This window comes from Poecilia mexicana, unplaced genomic scaffold (assembly GCF_051168715.1).
Source record: "Poecilia mexicana isolate PSO_F unplaced genomic scaffold, ASM5116871v1 scaffold_2, whole genome shotgun sequence".
Lineage (NCBI taxonomy): Eukaryota > Metazoa > Chordata > Actinopteri > Cyprinodontiformes > Poeciliidae > Poecilia > Poecilia mexicana.
The window spans coordinates 37462375-37486447 of NW_028263371.1; the positions used below are offsets into that span (position 1 = coordinate 37462375).

General features: G+C 37.6%; 2 protein-coding genes across 2 annotated transcripts; one reads left to right on the plus strand and one right to left on the minus strand.

Annotated features, from left to right (window-relative positions):
• Positions 1 to 2563: 2563 nt before the first annotated feature.
• LOC148160854 (uncharacterized) lies at positions 2564 to 5487 on the plus strand. The gene is made up of 2 exons (XM_088015600.1): positions 2564 to 2707; positions 3650 to 5487. The coding sequence occupies exons 1-2, from the start codon at positions 2633 to 2635 to the stop codon at positions 5417 to 5419; spliced, it is 1845 nt and encodes a 614-aa protein (XP_087871726.1). The 5' UTR covers positions 2564 to 2632; the 3' UTR covers positions 5420 to 5487.
• Positions 5488 to 7462: 1975 nt separating this feature from the next.
• LOC148160855 (uncharacterized) lies at positions 7463 to 9501 on the minus strand. The gene is made up of 2 exons (XM_088003964.1): positions 8344 to 9501; positions 7463 to 7906 (listed from the first exon to the last, which is right to left on the minus strand). Exons 1-2 carry the CDS (start codon positions 9175 to 9177, stop codon positions 7586 to 7588), a joined length of 1155 nt encoding a protein of 384 aa, XP_087860090.1. The 5' UTR covers positions 9178 to 9501; the 3' UTR covers positions 7463 to 7585.
• Between the last annotated feature and the right edge of the window lie 14572 nt (positions 9502 to 24073).

Sequence of the window (24073 nt, forward strand, 5' to 3'; positions counted from 1 at the left end):
CCTTTTTATCAGAATAAAAGCACCTTTTGATAACAACCTTTAGGGAGGTTTTAGGCATAAACCCACATTTCTTTTTCTGAACATACTGCTTTTTTTTATTGGTCTGATGCGACATCCCAGTTTTAAATGTTGTGTTTTCATCAGTTGTAAGAGGAAAATTATCATAGCGAACACAGAAAAGGCTTTCAGACATCTATCTGTGTGCAAGTCACCTATGCAATGTATTTCACTCAGTGGTAAAGTTCCTAAAATAAATAGACTTTTCAGTAACGTATCGAATAGATCTGTATCTACATCCACAATGTGACATATATTCAGTACAATTACATAAAAAATATATATATTTGTAATGGAAAAATCTAAAAGATGAGCAAGATCCAACAAACTGCTTTCATAACTGCAAACCCTTAAATCAACATCTTGACTTTTTGACTCATTTTCAGCCTTCAGCATTTTAAATAGGAGTCTGACAGATTCCCGCGACGATATGCGCCAAATCTACCAAATTTATCAGATTGTGACAAAAGCCTCCTACAGGATACCATACAGATCTATGATATTTAGTCCTGGAGTCTAAAACTTCATGGTGAAACCATCCTGACACATGACAGGTTTTAGCCAGGTATTAATGTTTTATTTGGAAGAAATTACTTCTGTCTTTCCGTCCTAATCGTGAATCCAGACACATGGAGAAAACAGCAGACTGCCGTCGCACGTAGGTCACAACCAGAACTAACCGCGAACTCCTGAAGCTCCTGAAGCTTCTTGAGCGTTGCTGTCCTTCTCTTGGAGGCCTCACTTACCAATTTTCATCTTGTCAGAGGAGATTTTGGAGGAAAAGACCGGTTTTTGTAACGTCACTGGATTCACTCTGGCACTGGTGTGTATGTAAAGCTGTGCAGTTTTCATTGATACCTCCACAACAGGATCATTTTAATAATGTGTAGCTTCTCCTCAAGATATGGATTTAGCTGAAGGATGAAAAAAGCAATTTTACAAGTGCAGCTGAACTTTGTTTGAAGTTGATCAAATTAACCTCAACAGATATTAGATCTGAACCCCCATCCTCCCCCCCCAAAACAAACAAACAAACAAACAAAACAAAAAACACACACAGAATGTTGGAATGTAATGATTTATTCATTCAAGATTATGCGTGCATTTATATGACCAGATTATTGCGGATTTTTGCCTCCAACAGATTTATTTGTTTTCCAGTTGAATAATGCAGAAAAACCTGGGCTTTTTTTTTTTTTTTTTTTTTTTTTTTACCAGCGGTGTGCAGACTTTTGATATCAGTAGAAAGGGAAGGAGAGTCATAAAGGACGCACTGGGAGAAATGTTCACCTGAGACCAGCGCAGTCACCGATGCTCGGGGCGCAGCAGCGTGACCTGAATGCTGACAGTGTTTGAAGTTTGAAGAAGAAGAAGATGATGGGGGGAGGGGGGAAGCGATACAAAAGAGTCTCGATCTGAAATCATTGCCCTTGGGGGTGGGAATGAAGAGATGGGAAGTAATAGAGAGGAAGACGGCGAGGAGATGGAGAGAACACAATATTAAAAAAAAAAAAAGCAGTTTCCCACAGGTCTGCTTAAAAGTTCAAACCATCCGTTTAGTATACCTGTTCTGTCGCCTTACCCCTCTTTGCGTCTCTTAAGTCATCGTGTTTACACAAGCTGTTACTGTCGTCTCCCTGTTGTCTAACCCGCTGCTGCTCTTCCTCCGTCTTTCCCGTGTTTCTTTGTCTCTTTTCCTGCCGGTTGGAAATCTGCGAGGCTTGCTCATCGGCGCCAGCGTCTGTTAATCCCCCTCCCAAAGCACCTTAGCAACGCTAGGAATTTAGAGATACTAAAAAAACCCCACAAACACACACGCACACACACGCACACGGAACAACAACCGTTCTTAACACTGTGCTCATATTGGCAAGAGTGGCCACATCTTGAGATGCGTGTGTACGTGTGTATGTGTTTTCCATAAGTAGTTGGTAACAATCTGGAAGGGTGTGATAACCAAGGATCTCTCAAGAGTGTGCATGCGTGTGTGCGTGTGTGTGCAAAGACAGAGCGCAGGTTTTTGTGGTAACACCAGAAACCTGGTAATCACTGCATGTAGTCACCTGAGAAGCTCATTATCTTGTCTCTCTGCATGTTTTTGTTGTTGTCCGTTCACTGTTCGCCTTACCGCGGCGTCAGTGAGAAAAGAAAAAAAGAAAAGAAGAAGAAAAAAAAAATCAAAAATAGACAAATTATTGTGACTTATGCTGTCATGGGTGCAACTTTGAGGCTGTAACTCAAATGTCTTTTATGAAAAAAAAAGTAAATCAATAAAGCAAGGTTACAGCTACGGAAGAGGATTAGGGCCACTGAAAAAAAAAAAAAATAAAGTCAGAAAAAAAAAATTCTCCGAATTCAGAGGGAAAAAAGTAAAAAAAAAAAAAATTGTGGCCAAAAAAATTTTTTTTTCTGAATTCAGAGGGGGGAAAAAATCAGTGGCCCATTTTTTTTTTTTTTTTTTTTTTTTTTTTTCCCGTCAGAATTCTAAAAAACAACTTCCGACCCAGACAAGCAACCAGCTTCAGACCCACAGATGCGAGTTGTGGCGAACAGCTAACTAGCGTTCTGGAGAAAGATGTCTGATTTAAGTGAGTTTTTGCGTGCCAGAGGAGTCCCCGAAGCTTCCATTGCACTAATGGAAGAACAAAAGGTGAGTAAATCAAATGAGATAGTTTGGTCTCTAAATACGAACGGTTATGGCTAGTTGTTAGCATGTTTGTTAGCTTACGCGGTTATAGGAATAAGCGTGATTTACAATGTTAAATCACACAGCTGAATAAAGGATGTAACAGCTGTTGATTGCTGGAATTGTCCCGTAAGTGTTTGATGCGTTTATTTTATTGTTTTTCTGTTTGAATGTTTTATAATGAAACTAAGGTTAGCTGTATGTCAGCCACCTTCTAAATAAGATGTCTGCTGTGTTAAACTGTGTAACTTTTAGTTCAGTATATATATATATATATATATATATATATATATATATATATATATATATATATATATATATATATATATATATATTTAAAAGGAGAATGTATGACTTACATCGATCTGGTGCAAGTCATACAGCCACCAACTAAAGTGCATATCTATGTTATTTTGTCTTATGTTTGTGTTACGGTGTTTAAAAAAGTTACATTATGAAAATCACGAAATAATTTTCCTGCATTTTGTGATGTGTCAGCTCAGGACTGAAATTACATCTCACTCCCTGAGCTACACTATCAGTACATTTATTGCACAGGTATAGAAATGGTAGGCTTCATTTAACGAAATCAAACTTAATGTGATGTTTAATTTTTGTAATAAAAATGAACTGTTAACATTTCCTTGTGTGTTTTTATGCATGATACCTTTTACCTTAAAGAGACTGTATATTTCCGAATCTGTTTTTATACTTGCATGCTAACCAATCCAGTCCTTCCTATTTTTCAGTAAAATAGAGAATTGAACATTTACTGCTGCTGTTACTGTAATTCTCCCCAAAACAGTAAATTGCTTTAAGCAGGGACCTAAGGATACAATCTTAAGGGTAACTTTAACATCGATTTGCAGTGTAAATAATTGTCCTTTCTCATCTGTTTGTGTGCAGATTGACTGTGAGGTCATAGGTCTCATGGACGATGCAACACTTGAAAACTACTTACCTTCATATGGAGACAGAATTGCTGTTTTCAACTACTGCAGAAGCAAACAACCATTATCCAAAAGAAAACAAGGACTTCTTCAAAAGCTTCGTGAGAAAATGAAGAACAGAAAGGAAAGTCCAAAGGAGACATCAATACATGAAAGTACAAAACAGAAAAAGAAGCAAAGGGGAACACAAAATGTTGAGATTGGATGGATACATAATGATGGAAAAACTACCAAACAGGTGAGAGCGAAGCACGGAGGTGGCACTAGAAAAATTCAAATGGCCACTGATGCTGGATTAAAAGACATTCTTCAAGAAGGAAAGACCCTTTTTTTTCCTGATGGCACATCGCCTAAGGGACCTGAATCAGATTTTGAGTTTGAGGTTTGGGACTTTAAACAGAGCCACCTTACTGAAGACATTGGCCTGACTATTGGCAACATGTATGAAGCAGCAAGACTGTCACTGTTACGCTTCTACATTGCAACAAAACCAAAAGATCCAGAAGAAGATAACAGTGACACATCTGAAGTCGTATTTGTCTTGGAAAGCAGTAGCAGTGAATTTAATCCATTGCAGGTGGTGGAAGTCAGGAGTAATTCTGTTGAAGTCCTACATAGTCCAGAACTTTTAGATGATTCAGAAATTACTTTTGGTCCCATTCTAGATGCTGAGGAAGATACAGACGACACATTAATCTATGAGGGTTTTGTGGTTCCCCCAAGTCCAGCAAATCCAGAAGATGCAATCATAATCACTGTACGCTATGCTGACACTTTACATGACCTTATTACTGCTTTCTCTGATGAAGGGATTTTGAGAAAAACACTGAATGTAAAACGCATACTTCCAGACAACACAGAAGAAGCAGGCACAGGCTCAGGATTACTGAGAGATGTTCTCACTTGCTTCTGGAATGAATTCTATGAGCGATGCACCCTTGGTACAACAGTGAAAGTGCCATTCATCCGTCATGACTTTACCGCTGAAAAATGGAAGGCAGTTGGGCGAATCCTTTTGAAAGGCTACCGAGACTGTCAGTATTTTCCAAATAAAATTGCAATCCCTTTTCTTGAACAGGTGCTTTTCAGTAATGTTTACAGTGATCTTAAAGCACATTTTCTACAGTTTGTGAGCAGCCAAGAATGTGAAGTTTTGAGGGAGGCAGTTAAGAATTTTTCTGCTGTTGACCTTGATGATCTTGTGGAAGTTCTTGACAATTATGGCTGTAGAAAAAGAATCACTCCTGAAAGTTTTCCTAATATTCTTGATGAAATAGCTCACAAAGAGCTTGTCCAAAAACCAATGTTCGTCATTGACTGTTGGAGGGAGATCATCTACCCAGATCTGTCCCTCAGCCCAGAGGCACTGAACAAGCTGTTCAAAGACCTGCAACCAACTTCCAAAAAAGTCTGTCAGCTGCTGAAATTTGCTGTAGATTTAAATCCAAAGCAAAAGGAAGTAGAGAATCATCTCAAAAGATTCATAAGAGAGCTGGATGACATTAAGCTTCAGAAATTTTTGCGATTTTGCACTGGATCTGATCTTATTGTAACAAACAGTATATTTGTGGAATTTCAAGATATGACAGAGTTCACTAGAAGACCTATGGGACACACATGTGGAAGTACTCTGAAAATAGCAGACAGCTATGAAAACTTCCCAGATTTTCGTTCTGAATTCAATGCAGTTCTTGAAAGCAATGTCTGGGTAATGGACATTGTTTGATTCATACTGGAATGCACTACTTTAGAAATGTTCAATCAGAGTAGAGCAGAACTGCAAAGAAACATAAAGAATATGTATTTTGAACTGAGAGAAATTATTCCTGTTTAAAAGAAATTGGTGGAAGTTACCCATTTCTGTTGGAAGCTCAGTTTTGGCTAAGAATATTCAAGTTTCTTTTATTGTACCTATAGTTTCACATTATACAATGAAGTTGCCACAAAACAAACGAATAACTGTTTATTACATCCGAAAGCATCTTGACTTGATCTCACATCTCCAGCTGCTGGATAGAAACATTCAACGGTAACAAGAAAAATATAGTTAGAGACATATAAAGTTATAATAAAACTAGCTTTTAAGCTTTCTTTAGTAGAACACATATTAAGTGACAGTTTAGTTAAATCACAAACTCTTTTGGTAAGGAGTAAGACTTATAAATTTATTTGTTATTTAGTAATTGGGTCTAGAATAGATGTGGAATAAAACAAGAAACTGATTTATATTGAAACTCTTATACAATGTTTCAACACTTGCAAATGGTGAATATGGGTCAGTTCATTTTGAATTTTTTATGTCTGAAAATGTTTTTGTTTTTCATTTTTATTTTCAACACACATCTGTTAAGGAATGTTCAGGTGTTAATCTTTTGTATTTGCTGTTGAATCCAAATGTACAATAGAAAGTTATAGAAAATATTCAACATTTTCCTTAATTTTATAAATGTTCTTGTCACTAAGCAAATGTGTTGTTCACCTGTCATCAATCAAGCTGTGTGATTGTTTCACACAGCTTTTAAAGAAATCCATTTGTTCCTAATGTTATAAATAGAAACTATACAATGCAGTGCAAAAGCTGAGGTTATTTGATCAAATTCAAGCAAAATTGTCATGTTCAGAAATGAGCAATTGATCTAACACCTGCACCAATGTCCTTGTTGTCGACAAGTTACAGATTTTTGGTATTTTATTAACAATTAGTACTTGTTCTATCTTTGCATCTGAGATGACATATTATTTTTGATACCACAAAAGCAACAGTGTTCATGATCTTTTATACTAACTTACTGGTGTATACAAGGTTATATTCAATCTCAAAGTTTGTTTTAAAAGTTAGGTCATTCTAATGGCCATGTTATTTGGAGTAGCAAAACAAATGTTTTTTGTAATATTTTGCTAATAAAATGTTACTTTACCCAATACTTTTCTGTTATGGTTTTCAATCTAAATTAAGCTCGTTTTTCATTTGAACAGGTCTAATAACCAAAGTAAATAAACTGCTGAATTTGAAGAAAGTTATAAAAACTCTAAAAAAATGTTCTCATGTTCTTTTGGAATTTAGCAAATACAACTTTTTTATTTATAACTAACTTAAAACAAGAAAACTTCTGGTGGTGTGGTGCAAAAGCACAACCCATCTATGGAGGCCTCAGTCCTGCACGTGGACATCATAGGTTCGAGTCCCAGCCTGGTGACCTGTGCTGTGTAGCTTCCTTGCTCTCATTACTGGCTTATCTAACTTCACAGGGAGAAAAAAATTGAATATGACTTTTTATCAAGAATTCCTAAGTATCTGTTATCAACTGTACTATGCAAACACTTGGTGAACAAAACAATGAAGTTCATTTGTATTTCACAGAAAACAGGTTTATAAATTTATGACATCCTTTTTGCTGTGCTGCCATTTTGATCACATCTCAAACATACATTGTCAATATCTTTAACTTAACAGAACAGCATTTGAAGAAAAATACATTTTCCATGAAGTAGCATACTCATTTAAAAATAATTGACATTTGGTACATAACTGATTATAGAACAATAATTAACTTTGCATCAGCATTGTTTCTTCTAATAGCAGTGTGAAAGCAAAACAAACTATGGATTGGGAAATAAAAGCATGCCATCCAAACTGTATGTTTTTCTTTTATCAGCACAGTAACACCTTGAAAACTAATGTTAGGTCATATCAGAACTCTACAATTAAATTATAACAGCAATAAACTTTCATGTTCTAGCAGAATGACATCAAAAATATGTTTTCTTGCTCACAAAATGTCTTTAAATGCAGTGCAGAGGGCACCTATCAGACAATGCAAAAACTATCCAATGGCAGGACTGAGATAAACAGCAACACTTTTTTAATTATCTTTATGCACACTGAAAGTTGCTAAATACTTTGAAGTATTTCTTCTCTTAACCTTATATACAAATCAGCGGCAATAAGCGGATCTCTTGGGGGCGCCCAGTTGTTTTCTACCATAAGCAGACAACAAAGTTCAAAGACTGTTTCATCACAGGGATATTGGCCTTTTGGTGTACACTCTTCCATACACACAGCGACCTCCTCCATAGAAACAGGTTTGAGTCTATCCTCTGCCCTGTGCAGCTCTGGAAATGAGTACATCACCACTGGTCGACCCGATACTGCACCTCCACTTGGCCGGATTTTGTGCGAGTTCCATGTGTTCACAACATCATCCAGGTCATCCTGCATAAAATCATCAGAGTATAAATGTATGAAACTAAATATGTAATAGTAGCTTTTGCTAAAGATGAGGCTTATATTAATCAGCAGATATAGAAAGTGAATTCTAATTAAAACCAAGCAACAAGAACAAAATGGCAATTCCAAAACATTTTATTCTGTGTGTGAAATGATTCCCCAATCTATTGTAAAATTATTAATTAATGGATAAAACTTATTTCTGAAACTATACCTAAGGAAGTGTAGGGGAACAGATTCCCAAGTAATTTCAACCATTTTACATAAAAACTGATGTGCTTAATGCTTATGTGCTGAGAAGGTGCTGTTATGTAAACTGGTAAAATATACAAAAGCTTTTATTATTTCTGGTAAACATACCAGATTTGCTTTTAATACTTTTTAAAACAGAGACATTACAGTGAACCAGTAAACACTTTTACCTGAATAAGATTAAGAAAGCAGAATTGGATAAGGCTTTTATCCAAAAAGTCTCCTGTAAAGTGACCATCATCCAGGAAGGTTTGAAATAAGTTCATCCAAAACTGCGCACTCTGTTTGCGGAGGGTTGACCACCAGCCTTCTATGCGCTGGTTGGATGTACTTCTTCCATAAAGGAAACTTTTGTCCCTTGCAAAACTGTCTGTGTGGTTTCGCCGCAGAAATATCTGCATTTGTTCAACACAAATGTTTTCTGTACCTCTGTCAGCACGTATCCTCTCTGGACATCCGTTGACGCATAAAACTGTTTTCAAATAATAACTTGCAATCAATTTGGGGTCACTGTTTGTGGTATAAGCCTCCATCCATAAAACAAGTCGGCTAAAACCGTCTATACAACCACTGATAGCAATACCATAAGGTTTTAGTTTATCATAGCCATCCATGTGCCAGAGCGCATTTGGTCCTCTGCAATTGTACTGACGTCTTCTCAACCGTCGTGCTCGTCTCAGTTCCACACCTTCTGGGTCAAACAATTTGATTAAATGTCTCACAGTGTCTTGTGACACCACAAATCCACGTTGAACCGCACGAAGATGTAGCCACCGATAACCTTGCATTTGTCCATTAGTCATTATTTGTTGTTGGACAAAAGCCAGCACTTCTTCGAGGTCGGACTGATTCTTTCTTCTAAACAGCCCAAGTCTTCTGCAAATTCTTTTTAGAGTTCGATTACTTAATATAGTATGATGACTGTGCGCTAAAATGTGAAGGATTTCTTTGTTACTTAAAGACAGTCTGAAGTAAAGCTTAATGATATCATCCAAATCTGACATTTTCTAGCTTCTTTCACTTTAAGAAGGGAACAGTCTTCAGCAGAAGGCCTTTTTTTCTTTTTTGGACAGTTTTTTGCTTCAGCAGTAGTGGAAAACAGCAATTCCGTCTCCATAATTTTCCAGCTTTGCTGCGACATCACAGTCAATCTGCACACAAACAGATGAGAAAGGACAATTATTTACACTGCAAATCGATGTTAAAGTTACCCTTAAGATTGTATTATTTCGTGATTTTCATAATGTAACTTTTTTAAACACTGTAACACAAACATAAGACAAAATAACATAGATATGCACTTTAGTTGGTGGCTGTATGACTTGCACCAGATCGATGTAAGTCATACATTCTCCTTTTAAATATATATATATATATATATATATATATATATATATATATATATATACTGAACTAAAAGTTACACAGTTTAACACAGCAGACATCTTATTTAGAAGGTGGCTGACATACAGCTAACCTTAGTTTCATTATAAAACATTCAAACAGAAAAACAATAAAATAAACGCATCAAACACTTACGGGACAATTCCAGCAATCAACAGCTGTTACATCCTTTATTCAGCTGTGTGATTTAACATTGTAAATCACGCTTATTCCTATAACCGCGTAAGCTAACAAACATGCTAACAACTAGCCATAACCGTTCGTATTTAGAGACCAAACTATCTCATTTGATTTACTCACCTTTTGTTCTTCCATTAGTGCAATGGAAGCTTCGGGGACTCCTCTGGCACGCAAAAACTCACTTAAATCAGACATCTTTCTCCAGAACGCTAGTTAGCTGTTCGCCACAACTCGCATCTGTGGGTCTGAAGCTGGTTGCTTGTCTGGGTCGGAAGTTTTTTTTTTTTTTTTTTTTTTTTTTCCCCTCTGAATTCTGACGGAAAAAAAAAAAAAAAAAAAAAAAAAAAATTGGGCCACTGATTTTTTCCCCCCTCTGAATTCAGAAAAAAAAATTTTTTTGGCCACAATTTTTTTTTTTTTTTACTTTTTTCCCTCTGAATTCGGAGAATTTTTTTTTTCTGACTTTATTTTTTTTTTTTTTCAGTGGCCCTAATCCTCTTCCGTATACAGCACTCAGGAATTACGACGTCAGTTATTTTCCCATTTATTGGTTTTGCAGTTTTTTTTTCTTGTAACAACAAGGATCACCCCTCCACCTCCTGTTTTTCTCTGCCCAAAATCAATTACTTAAGGGGCAATGGTAAAATAATTGAGGGCACGTTTAGGCCTTGGAATTAATACATATTTTAAATGCTGAAACTTTTTCTGCAACTTTTACTTTGAGGAGTTAATTTACTTCTGAATTAGAAAATACATTTATTTATGCATTATTATCTTTACACAGGGAAGAACATTTTCAGTTTATTTAATTTGCTCTTCTTCTTCTTCTTCTTCTTCTTCTTCTTCTTATTATTATTCTTCTTCTTCTTCTCCTTCTTCTTCTTCTTTACCTCTAAAACCAACCAAAGTCACACCATCAGCTGTAAAACAAATCATTGGCTCTGAACCTAGACAATAACATATGACATGCACACTCACACACACCAGAAAGATGTTAATTAGAACATAACTAAGCACTATTTCCGTTGTTGTGTCTGCATAAAAAGAACCTGCCAGAGGTTTGTTTTCAAATTAAAGTTGCTCCCACTTACCACAGTGACTGAAGGCCATGGCCGAACAGAAAACAGACCGCAGAGTTTTGATTGATTCCTTTTAACAGGCACTAACTCTGTGTAAGGTGACTGTTGTCTGGCTACACGGTAAATAGGAACAGTTGTGAAAAGTTTGTGACAGCTTTTGCTATCCAAAAAACACAGCGGATCCTTGAAAAACATGCCAGCAAAGGGGGCTAAGATTATTAAGATGGCGAGGTTTTCTGCAAATGGGACAAGAAAAGGAGAGCTGCAGCACGTAATCCAGTTTTTGTGTGCCTCACAAAAGTATTCACACCCAGTGAGTTCCTTTATATTTTGACGCATTACAACTAGAAATTCTCCATTCATTTAATCAGATTTATCTGATAGGTCACAAGCTGGCACATGATTGCCAAGTGCAAGGAAATAAGCACATTTCTTTCAGTTTTTTCAAACAAATCAAACTCTGAAAAGCCCAGTGTACCTACACGTTCAGAGTTAACACTTTGCAGAAGCACCTGTTGCTGTAATTGCTTCTAGTCCTTTGGGGATACGTCTCTACTGATGTGCAACATCAAGCGTCTCTGAACACCAGCTTTCAGTTTTGCCGCAGATTCTCATTTGGATTTAGGTGTGGGGCTTTGACGACACCTGAACGAGGCACATGAATGTACTTTGATCTAATCTGTCCCAATAAAGCCTCTGGTGGATGGTTGTTGTAACCCAACATGGGTTTCTTCCAGCATTTGAGTGTATTTAGCTCCAGCTGTGTCGTGATCTGTCCGTTTCTGATTGGACAGATTAAAAAGAACTTCATGAGACGTTCACAGCCATTGTAGTGTTTTTCTTAAACTTCTCCATAACTTTACTCCTGACCCGGCTGGTGAGTTTTTATGTTGTCATGTTTTTTCTTTAACAATGTTCTCAGGCAAACTCCCAAGACTTTCACAGATCAGCTGCGTTTTTGCTTTTTTTTTTTTTTTTTTTTTTTTTTACAAAGATTACAACACATAGATGTAAAATAATTTACTTAGGTGACTTGTGGAGACATTTTTTGTGCTGGATTTATTGAAGAAATGCACAAACGTGTTGTACATTTTTCAAAATTTCTGCGCATCCTTTAACGTCTACCTCATATTTATGCAGGCGGTATGAGTACTTCTGCAAGACACTGTTTACTGTTGTAGTCCAGATGCAATGAAATCACTTTTACACAAAATATTGGGCAATCAGGGGGATGTCATTGTGTCATTTGAGAGTTTATAAGGTTGGCAATCAGAGTGTAAAGAGTAAATTTAAGGATGCGATTGTCTCTGACATTTCCTTGAAGGTCCTCTTTCCATTTCTCACGGCACCTTTCTTCCAGTGCTTGATGTAATGATGGCCTGCCAGCTCAGAGAGGAGACAGGGTGCTATCAGTAAATTACGGTTTCCACTGGGTGATCCACGTCCACTGGTGATGGTCACTTTGCTGGAAGAGACAAAAACAGAAAGAGGAAGGAGGACAATGAGAATCACACATCAAGAGTCATTTACTCTCTGACGAAGCTGATTTATTAATTTATCTGTTCAATCAGAAATAATCCAGTTAATCCCATTTTAAAACAGCTTGATATCTGGCGTCAATTTAACGGCCGTGGAAACTAATAGCACACGGCTGCGATCATTAAGAACAATTTATCAGCGCCTCGTCGACATTTCGCGGTGACATACAAATCCTTCACTTGTTTCTATCGGACTTATCTAAATGACCCCGGGTTGTTGATCACTCGACCCGGCGGAGTTCAGAGGTCAGCTACTTCCAGCAGCTATCAGTGGGCTGCAGGTTGCAGAAGGTGCAGCAGAACGGCTGCTTCTTATCTGAACTCTTTGACCCCTCATTAACCCCCTCTGCTGCTGCTTTGAGAATTATCACCTGACACAGAGGAAAAGAAATCCTTCACAGCGTCTGATGGGCTCATGTGTTCACCTGACTCCGTACGCGAGTCAGAGATTTAACAAGTTGGCAAGAGATGAGATTTAAATCACTTGGTAGTGACATATTTAAATGTGCATTGTGTATTAAACTCATATGCAGGTATTTAAGTATTTATTTAAGCACTGTGCTGCAGCATATCAGAAATGTGTTTTATGTGACAGGTCAGGCACTGCTAAGGACAGGACAATTGGTCTGCAGTCAACTTAACTTATTAAGGCTTTATTTGCATTAAAAGGAGTCAAAAATGAAGTTTTTATAGTTCAAAAAAATAATCCAATGAACAGGATGCAGTATGTTGCTGAGATATTTCGCTTCGTTTGGCCATGGACAATATGACTTGTGTCAGGAAACAATGCCAAGAATGCCTGGATTCCAGGGTTCCTAAAACGTCACACCTGCTGGGTGGTGAGTCGTGTGTTTCCCAGATAAGAGATCAGACTTGTCTTTATGCAAAAGTAGGTAAGATTCGTCAAACCGGTGAACTTTCTTCTAGTACTGATGAATACATCTGTAGTTTCGCAACTGGACACAAAGCAAAACCCTAGCTATGCATTTGATCTGATTCCTTTCTTACACAGAGAGCCTTTACATGTTCAGTACTTTGAGTGTTTCTTTTTTTTCTTCTTCTACTTGGTTAAACAGCTCAGGTCAATGAATTTTGGCCATTTGCAACCCTGCAGGCTCCTGATTAAATAACTTTTTTTTTTTCGGTTTACCTACTGAAGGAAAGGGACAGGAGCTGGAGTTGTGAAGGTGAAATAAACTCATTATCTACAATCCAGACATCACCCCCAAGTCAATTAAAGTTTTCTGTCTGGTGTTTTTTTCTGCAAGGACATAATGTTTACATGCGGTCTATTATATGCGACTCACTTTCAGCTAGGATTTTTAAAGAGATAATATGTTCTCTAATAGGATTAGTTTTCAAAGAGAAAAAGATCTGAAGTTCTTAAGTCACTTTTCTTTCTGCCAATTGAAAGGAAATATGGATGGAATCTGAATGCAACATGAGAAACAAGAAAATCTGTTGTCCACAAATGGTCCATAAGTCCTAAATTAGTAGCTGTTATATTGCATTCATGTTGGAGAATGTATTGATAATCAGCCAAACAACCTGATCAATCCATTAACCAATCAGAAACGCCCTTATAGAACCAAAGAACTAGCAAACAAACTCGGTAATGTATGAGAGATATAATGAATAAAAGAAAAATTAAAAGCAATCATCAAAAATCACATGAAATGCAGCATGAGCCTCGGAAAACAGCTAGATTTTAAACAAAGATTTAAAACAATCAAAAGCAGGGCTGCAGTTTGTTCCTTCGTTTGGGTTAGGGACAAAAAAAACAACAAAAAAAAAACCCACCAACACCTTTCATTCTGCTAGTTGGAGAGGAGAAAATAAGCTGGTAAACTGACCTCAGGGTCAGTCTACCAGTGAGTGAGGAAATGTGGTAATTCAAGAAAAGTCACGCCTCCCAACATTTTTGTTTACTCATTCCAAAGCACAAAACCTGAGTGACGTATGAAGAAAAAGAAAAAAATGTGACTCATTGTCTAGCTTTGCTCAAATTTTTAGCTAAATGGACAAAGTAAAAAATTGACCTGAAAACTTAATTTGCAGAGAACAGAAATCTCCTGCAAATGACAAACCAGAGTTGCTACTCTGTGCACAGAAGTGCAGTATTACATGAAGAGGGGCTTATCTGTATTAATTATACCTGGACGCATAACATTTACTCTATTGTGCCTGGCAACGGCATTCATATTCAGGCCTCTTAAGCTTTTGTTGCACTTTGTCACATTACAACCACAATTTTTAAGATATGTTATTGATGTTTCATGTAAAAGACCTTGTAAACAAAAATGATAAAGTGGAAGCAACAGGAAATGCAAAGATCTTTACATTACCCTGTGGAGCTCCTGTTGCTTACATTCCTTCTGCTTTATGTTGGTCTATCATAGTTTGAGGTTCTTCTGAGACAAAATGTTAAAAACATTGAAGCAGCTGGATTATTTTACAGGGAACCGTGGTTGGGATTAAAGTACAGCTTTTTGCTACATCAATTATAAAACTGTTCAGTTAGCCTGACACTTTACACTGCGCCTAATAAAATATGTCAAGGAGTTGTAAATGTGTCACTCATGTTATTTTAAGCTTGAAGACTCCGTCTATAAATGGTTTTCTGTGATGCGTCATTACGAAGGTGTGCCTATAAGAAGTGGGCAAATTGCAGCGCTCATCGCAGCATTTTTGGCAGAGCCAAGCTCCTAATTAGAGATGACAAGGCATGTGATGCCAAAAGATGAATGAAAACAGCACAAATTTCCAAGAAATTCCCAACCCCTTGCCATGTGTTGAGCTTGAGTGTAGATCCAATTGAGAAAAATTCAGATTGAAGTCCCAAAAGTTTGAAAGATAGCTAAACCTTTTTAGCAACAACATTGTTATGATCTTTTTTCTTTTCTTTTTGTTTTTTGTTTTTTTTTTTACATGCAAAGATGTATTTCTATGTATATTTTATTTTGTCCAAAACTGGGTCTTTAAATTGGTGACTTGTAAAAAAGAACTGATTTTTCTAGCAAAAAAAAGTTGAAAAACTTCAACTCAGTGCTTTTATCGCTAAGTTTTTCTTTAATGTTTTCTAATTTTGAAGTGAAGCTCTCCCACCCACAGCTGCTCCTTAACAATTAAACCCCTTCTATTCCTGTACAGTTTGTTAAATTTATATTATTTCACCAAGATATGACAGGTCATGCATCATTCTAACCTGGATGTTTTTTCTTTGATTCAGATTAAATTACGTCAACAAGAACATTTGCAACACTCGTGTCAAAATATACAGATGTTTGTGGTTGTAGCATCATCACATATGTAAAGACTCAAGAGGTGTGGATGACAAAATTGAAAAAAGATTTGAAACTGTAAGTTAACTCTAACCAGAAATAAGATACAATTGAACATAGCAACATTAAAGTTTTTGTTCTAGTCGAGGGTGGCTACATTGCGAACAAACACTGAGTGGCTTCTTGTAACCTATGAAATACGTGAAATCACAATCCAAATGCAAAACGACGACACAGGAGCTTTCGATTAAACATACTCAAGGCAATGAAGACGCTTTCTGTTGAGATTGCATCCCTGTTGGTATTTTGTAAAACCACAAGACTTACGAACATGGAACTGCAACTCTGCAGCCAAATGTGAAGTTTGTGGTGGAGAAGGTTGATGTTTAATCATGGCCTGCTTTAATGCCTTTTTTTAATTAAAGCACTTTGATCTAAAATAAATAAATCATTCACCCAGACTTTGGCTCCGTTGTGGGTGTCATTCAAATTAGTGGAAACACACTAGAGGTGTTCCTAAGCTGCATAATATCACACCGGTTTGGTCGTACCTCATGTCTTTATCGAAGTTGAATTTTTAGAAGAAAACATGAAAGGTTGGTAAAGAGGCCAAGATGTACAGGATTAATGAGTTCCACATCTGCTGCTGGAACCGGCAGAACACTAAGGTTCAGCCCGACTCTGAGACGCGGCGAAGAGGCGCAGCTTGGCGTACACAGCAGAACATTTTGACTTATTGCACTTCTCTTATGATAAATCCCTTCTACCATATGAGAGTGGGACAGACAGACGACTTACAGAAAGTTTTCATGATTCATTGCCTTTTTCATGTCTTTTTTTTTTTTTTGGTTTATTGCTCCGCAGCATCCATTGCTCTGAAACTTATTGACCAGACCTTAAAGTCAAACTCCTCAGACCAGTGAACCATTAGCATGTTAAAGAAACATAACTTAAAAACTGAAAGATCACACTACATCTAGTCACTAAAATAGTCAATAGTTGTTTCATTTGTACAAGATCATTTAAAAAAAGTTAGAATACCGTGAAAACGTTAAATATATCTGTACGTAATTTTTAGAAAGTGAAACCCGTACTATATATATTCATTAGACATGAAGTGAATTAGTCTAAGCCTTTATTTCTGGTCACTTTGATTGTTGTGGTTTACAGAGAATGAAACCCTCAAAATTCACCATCTCAGAAAACGTGAATATTACATAAGAACAACAAAAAAAGATATTTAAAAAAAAAATACGCCAGGCTTCTGAAAAGCTTGTTTATTTCTCCAGAGTTGGTTGGGGCTCCTTTTGCATGATTTACTGCATCATTATGTAATGGTGTAGAGGCTCTGCAGCAGTACCGTAACATGTTGATAGCAAACGTAGATGAACCAGTTTCCAAGTGAAAAGTCCTGCTGGAAACTGAAATCAGCATCTCCATAAAACGCATCAGCTGGAGGAAACATCAAGTGGTTGAATATGTTCTGCTGGTGGACTGGCAGTCCAACACCAGCAGATGAGATTGCACCCAAACTATCTCCGACTCTGGAAACGTCACACTGTACTTGAAGCAACATGGATTCTGTGCTTCCTCACTCTTCCTCCAGACTCCGACATTTTGATTTGCAAAACTTTATTTTCATCTGAAAAGAGGGCTTTGTGACAAAATATGAACTTTTTCACAATTTAGTAGTTTTTGGAGATGTACCAATAATAAAACAAAGAAATAAAACAAAGTAGCTACTAATTGAAGATTAATTCAGAAGGGAATGAAGCATGAATGTTTGGCAGTAGCTGTTTCTGATATGGGCAAATACCCAGGGTGGAATCTCATTGGGGCGGCATGAGCACCCAAGAGAATATTAAAAATGCAAGCTATGATTCAGGTTTACTGAGGTTGTGAAATTTGGACCACAATCCAAATTATTTAAGTTTTAAGAAGCACCTTGAAACTTAAATCTTTGTGTTGAATTATTTTTTATTTTTTATTTTTATTTTTTTAAAGCATTCACATTTTTCAAAATTCTTCATTGGAAATAACATTTTTCTTGTACTGCTATTTCTGTTTTTATAGATAAATTTATAGTTATTGAAAAGCGAAAGCACTTCTGAAAATGTGAAAGTTTCAGCTTAAGGCAGAGTCATAAAAAAATGTAAGTTTAACTTACTAACTAAAATGGGTCTCGCTTTAGTTTAACAAAACATCTACATATGTGTGTTTATCATCTGTCTGAGAAACTTTATGAACAAAAATAGCAAAAGGAGATAATCCCCCCACCCCCCTAAGATTATAGGGTTTTCACTTTCTGCTAACCTGAAGTATCAGAGAACTTTGTGACTGTTTTAGGATCGTTGCTGTCATTGATTCATTGATTCCACAGTATTGCGAGTGTCACACATAAGTATAGTTGCTTAAGGTTAGAGAAATATATTTTTTAATTAATTATGAAAATATTTGATGTTTATAAACATGTCATAACATGTCTTAATGACTTAAATAAACAATTTATATATTTTATGATGTTTCTGAACATTTTAGCAGAGTTTGGTATAATTATAAAAATGTTTATAGTAAAGCTAAAAAAAGTTGGTGCCTTATTTGTTAAATGAAGGATCTGTTTATGGAAAATTAGACTGATTGCAAATGATTTGATTGATGAGGAATAATTAGGAACGTATTCCCTGAGACGTGAAGGAAGGAACTGCAGATTTTTATTCTAATGTCCATTTTGTAACTTCAACGCAATGTCAGAACTGCTATTGCATTAAACTTTCCTCACAAACTTGACCTGAGTTTGAAATATGTTGGTCAAGCAAATCGTCTCTTCGGATGATCAAAGGGAAAATTTTATACATTTTCTATGCATATGTTGGGGAGGTCTGTAGGTATCCCACCTCCATTATAATAATAAATTATTATTGGTTCGTCGTTGAAATATGATCTTAAACATTCCTGCAGGTGCTGCAGTTTGTTCATGACCCATTTTCTATTGAACTGAAAACTGATTTCTATATCAAAGCATTTTTTTTACGCCAATAATCGATGAAGACATTTTGCAGATGGAGAGAAGAGAGGGTGGACTTGCAGTCCTCTTTTGCTTTAGGACAACACTTTCAGTCTGATGATGCAGAGGACGTTTGGGCTCATGTTTGGATCCACTTATACTCGTCAATTAAGCTTTTTTATTTTTTAATATGAATTTCAAGGACATGTCCCTCTCTGACCAATGAGAAGTGGGATGAATGCCTCAGGATTATTTATGATCCTAATTATGCAGAAATAGCTAAATCAAGGTTGTGTGTTTGAAATTCAAAAATGTACGACATGCATATCAAAGATCACACCTTATAAAAGTTATGCTATTTAATCTGTATTACTTACATAGTTTTGTGTCTTTAACATGTACAATTGTGAGATAAAGCCCTTTGTGTGAGATTTGCTTTAGTTGTTTTTATACAATAACAGATTATTAAATGTAAATGTGACGACGTGTAATGTACTGTGTTCATGTTCCATCTGGATCTGCGGTCTTGATAAAACCTCCTCATGACTATTTGCCTCGGTTGAGTATCACTTCAAGGTTCAGCCATTGTTAGACGAAGTATTGGAGCAATTTTTTTGTTTTACATTTGATGTTTCTGAAATCAGTGATTTTTACTTTAACTTTTGTAAAGAAATAAAAATTAAAAAGACCCACTGTGTTTTTTTCCCCTTCTTGATTTCATAAATTATTCCCCACAGCCCTCAAACAGAAGAAAACATTTCTTTTTTTTGTTTTTATTTGGGCTTCTTAAAACTGAAGTTGAATAGCGTAGGTTTACAGCAACATGTCAAAGTTCTGGCAGGATGAAAAAGCTTCGAAGCATTTGCAAAAGTTCGGGATGGGTATGAGCCTGGAGGTTTTGGACTCATGACCCAATTATGTCCTCTGATTGGAACCTCGGGCACTCTCTCTTTCACCAACGGACAGCGAGGCCCTTCAATATGCTACACACCCCATCCCCCTAAATTCACAACTTGTACACACTTATTATCTGCTTTCTCAACCCCGGTTCCCAAGAAGCGGCTGGTTTTGTGTGGTCCCAACACTGTCCCGTTTTCATCACGGTTCTGACGGGTTAACCCCCCCTACCCCCTTGTACCAGACCCCATTCTCCACCCCTCCTTGCACCTGCGCCGCTCCCACATCTCTACAGGAATGCGCTGGGGCTTGTAATCGCCTTTGTGGGGACCATTGAGTCGTACACGGCTGACTGAAACTTCCCAACCTCATAGTGCGCTGCATGGTCGCTGAATGGGACTCAGCGTGGGGCGACTCTCCAACCCACGGACGCTGCCAAATTCCAACAGTGGTGCTCCACAATCACTCCCACACAGAGCCCCGGTGCACCGCCTGGCAGGAGGGGACGGGACAGGGAGGGAGGCACGGTGCGCCCGGGATGTGACTGTCATGAATGTGTGTATGCTCTTAAAAGGGATTTTGGAGGGCGTTTCATATTAGCCATTGCAGTTATTAGAATTATAACTGAGAGTTCAAGTTTTAAATGCAACATTAGCTACTGGAAGTTTGTAGTCCAACAGAGTACAGAAAGCATGAGAGGATGATATGGGTTGTTTTATTAATTCATAACTATCTGCTTAGAACAAGTGGAGGACTGCCTTAAGATCACGGCTTCAGAAAGTTTTTGTGCTAAAAGACTTTGAACGAGTATGGAAATCAGCCACCTAACACGTAGTTCACCCTCTATAATGCAAAAATGTCATGGTGAGTTTATTTTGCTAGTTTTGTTACAACAAAATGACTTCTGCAATGCAATGCAATGCAATGCACAGACTTGGAGACATTATGGTGGGCTTTAACCCATATAGTTGTATTCAGTTATGCATGGCTAATGTGCCAATATTTCAGTCTATCCTGCATTTTTATTTCACATTTCTTCTCGAAGGAGTTTGTTCTGTATTCTGTGGAAGAAAAAAAAGCAAAAAAAAAACAAACAAAACAAACAAAAAAAACAGAACCACTACTGGGTCTCCAGGTAATTCAGTGACAAAAAACATTGCAGTTTATGAAGAGGACCATGGCAGACTGGAGCTGAGAGATTTTATTTTCTAGTCCCAAATATACAATCCGACCAAGGATGTGCAAAACAACCAGATCATCCTCCACAGCTACCAATAATGATCACCAAGGAGACGGACTGTCGATGGATCCGGTTAACCGCAACACGACTGCATGTGGATGATGATCCAGGGTTTAATCTCAACACAGGGAGCAAGTGCAGGGTAGTGAGCACTCCATTAGTTCTGCACAAGTGAGAAATATTGGGGGCAACCAAACTATTGATGCACTTTAGAGTTTAATGCATATAACTGAGGATCTAAGCAACAACTGTGCTGGCATTTGAGCAGTTGCCAAACTTTGTGTTTATGAGAGGTGAAGATGTGTGGCTGTCAGTTGAAAGACAAACATTTCGGTCCTTTCGTTAGCATCCATCACGCCTCACAGATACTCAAAGTCATATTTTGGCTCAAACATAAGAGACCAAACTGCTTACAGACCGAATATCTCCTCTGTCAGAGTTGGATGGGGAAAAAAAGCTAGACTAAAGGAAAATGCTTCGGCATCCTTGTTGGAATATGTTATAAATCTTTACTGAAGCCAATATATCATCCTGAATTGTGGATCTTTGTGTTTGCTCTTCTTGTTTACAGTTGTTCTGATGCTTTTTGAACTTTTTGACACTGAAGCAGTTTTGCCGGCACCTTTTCACTGTAGTTGTCAGAAAAGGTTTACATGCAACCATTATGGGTTTAAAAAGTTTATCACTAATGTTAAACACATTTTTATTTTTTTATGCTTTTTACTGGGAGATGACAAACCAGATGAGCTAAATTATCCTACTGATGAGACAGAATTTAACAAATCTTGTTGAGTACATATTAAGGATGTGTTTGAATTTAACTAATTTCTAGTCCAATTGACGGATTAAAATGTACTCACATAAAATATCTGTATTACGCAGCTTGTTTTATCGGTAAAAGTAAAGAACTCAATAAACCTCCAAGAGAGACAGCTAGTTCCTGACACTTGTTTTAATCCCCCAAATTGCGCATTCACAACATGCTTAGTTAAATTTGATGTTATTATCAAACAGTGATTTAGGATAACTCATAAAACAGGAAAGCCTCACCTCACTTTTCTAACTTATCCAACGACTCAATTGCAACACCGGAGAAATCATGAAACTAAGAAAAAAAAAAAAAAAAAGGAGAATAAAGCAGCACTCAGTGTATGCAGTCGGGCAAAGTTGGAAAATAAGGCAATTTTTCCTTAACTTTCACCGTATTTGTGTTGCGTCTCGGTGCATTAGGTCTGCGCGCCGGCGTGCAGCGCGGTAGCTGTGGGTAGATAGAGCAAGCACTACAGGATTAAGAGGCAGCAAGATTGTTAAACATGTCAACGTGTAATAGCACGATAAGGCCCTTCCGAGGAATCCATTGGCCCAGCTGCTTTCTCTATTCCGCGCTAATCTCGCCCGGCACATTCGCTCTGTGCAATCTGTCTCCATAATCTTCTGTGACAGAGAGCAGGCTGCCTGGTAATTTTTTTTTCTTTTCTTTTTTTTTTTTGGAAAAGAGGGGGGGAGACGCGGAAAAAATATGCAGAGGCGTGATAAAGTGACGCTAATTATCCCCATTTAGGACAGGGAGTGCAAGGGATCGGGGCTTTGCGAACAACCGATTGTGCGCCGCTGCTGATGGCCTCATAGCGCGGAATATATCGGTGGCTACAAGATAAGAGCGACGCGCGGAGGAGAGATTTATTGGCCGGCCAGCTGAAAGCACGCGCACGGACGTGCACATGCACGAACTCGTGCGCGCGCGAGCAGGAAACCGGGTTCTGCCACGAACTGAATCCCCCTGTATGTACGTTGCGCCCTGCACTCAGCTCTCTTTGCACCTCCAGGTGTAATTTATGCGGGTTAAATTTGCCAGAACGCGCCTCTTTTGACCTGGCGATGCGCCGTGACGGGCTCCGCCTCCCGGAGCTTTCAGGGTCTAATCCGCATCTCCTCACATCAGCAGATAAGAGAGGAAACAGAGGCGAAGGCCCTCCCTCGCCCCGCGGTGCGCAGAGATCCATCCATAGATGCACCTTTCTTTCTTTCTTTTTTATTTTTTTTTATTTGTTGCGCTTTGGAATTTAAAGTCTCCATTGTTCCTCTTAGATTTACTCCAGCAGATTAACGCGCATCCAGACATTTAACACGCTTTACTGTGAGGCCTAACAGGTTTAATCGACGCGCCACGCGAGTCTTCATCAGTGTGAAATAGGCCCTTTAACTATGTAGTTGAGAATTGATTTTTAAAATTCATAAGTAGGCATAAATTCCCCCCTCTTATTTGCATGTGCATGGATATTAGTCACTATCATAAAACGAGGCCTATGGCAATCAAAACCCGAGCATGCTGTCAGAAATGAAGTCATCTCTAATTGTCATTCTTCAATTACTTTTAAGAGGATTGAAACTTCAAAATGACATTTTCCACTTTACACAAACACGTTGGATAATTTCTACGAGAATCATAAAACGAATCACTCTTCTGAGAGATAAAAAAATATATATATGTGGTTGATTCAACAAGATCTGTCGTTTTCCTTCACCATGCGCAACGACGCGCACCTTTGTGATTAGTTGGTGTTTTTGCGCCATCAAGTTTTAAAAATCTGGAACATGTGCATCGGAGTGTTATTTCCATTGACTCCCACTTTTCTTGTTGTGGTTACATGATTGCTGCGCCTTAAGCACTTTACTTTCCTCTACTTTACCGACTTAAGGCTATCAAGTGTCAAGAGGGAAAACACAGAGAAAACTCTCTAAACGGATTACAACATGTGAAAATCACAGGATGCAATAAAGATGAAAGGAATCGTGTATTTTTTTTTTGTAATAATGATAATAAAAATATCAGTTTTTCAACTATTTGTAGATGTTCCTCTACGGTGGACTTTGTTGCTGCTTGTAAGCAATCAGTGTATAGAAATTACGCGTCGGCCTTGTTTACAGAAAAGTCTCACAATTATGACTTATAAAAAGTGCAAATCAACATAAAATATTTGTGGCAGTAAATTGCAATGTGGCTTAAAATTAAATGACTAGAAAAAAATCTAGTCATTTCCTAAAACTGAATTTAAATTAAAAACATTGTGTTGGGGGGCGAAGGGGTGGGGGGCGGGGGGGAATGCAACTCAAGGCATCAATTTCACCGGGAATGTCAGATTTTCTGCCTGTCTGATTTCCAAACGAATGACCCGAATAGTTTCCCAAAAAGCTAATAATTTTAAAAATGCAGCACATTTTCGACATGCTTTCAAATATTTTTCAAAGCCCGCATTGACAAAATAAAAGGAAAGGA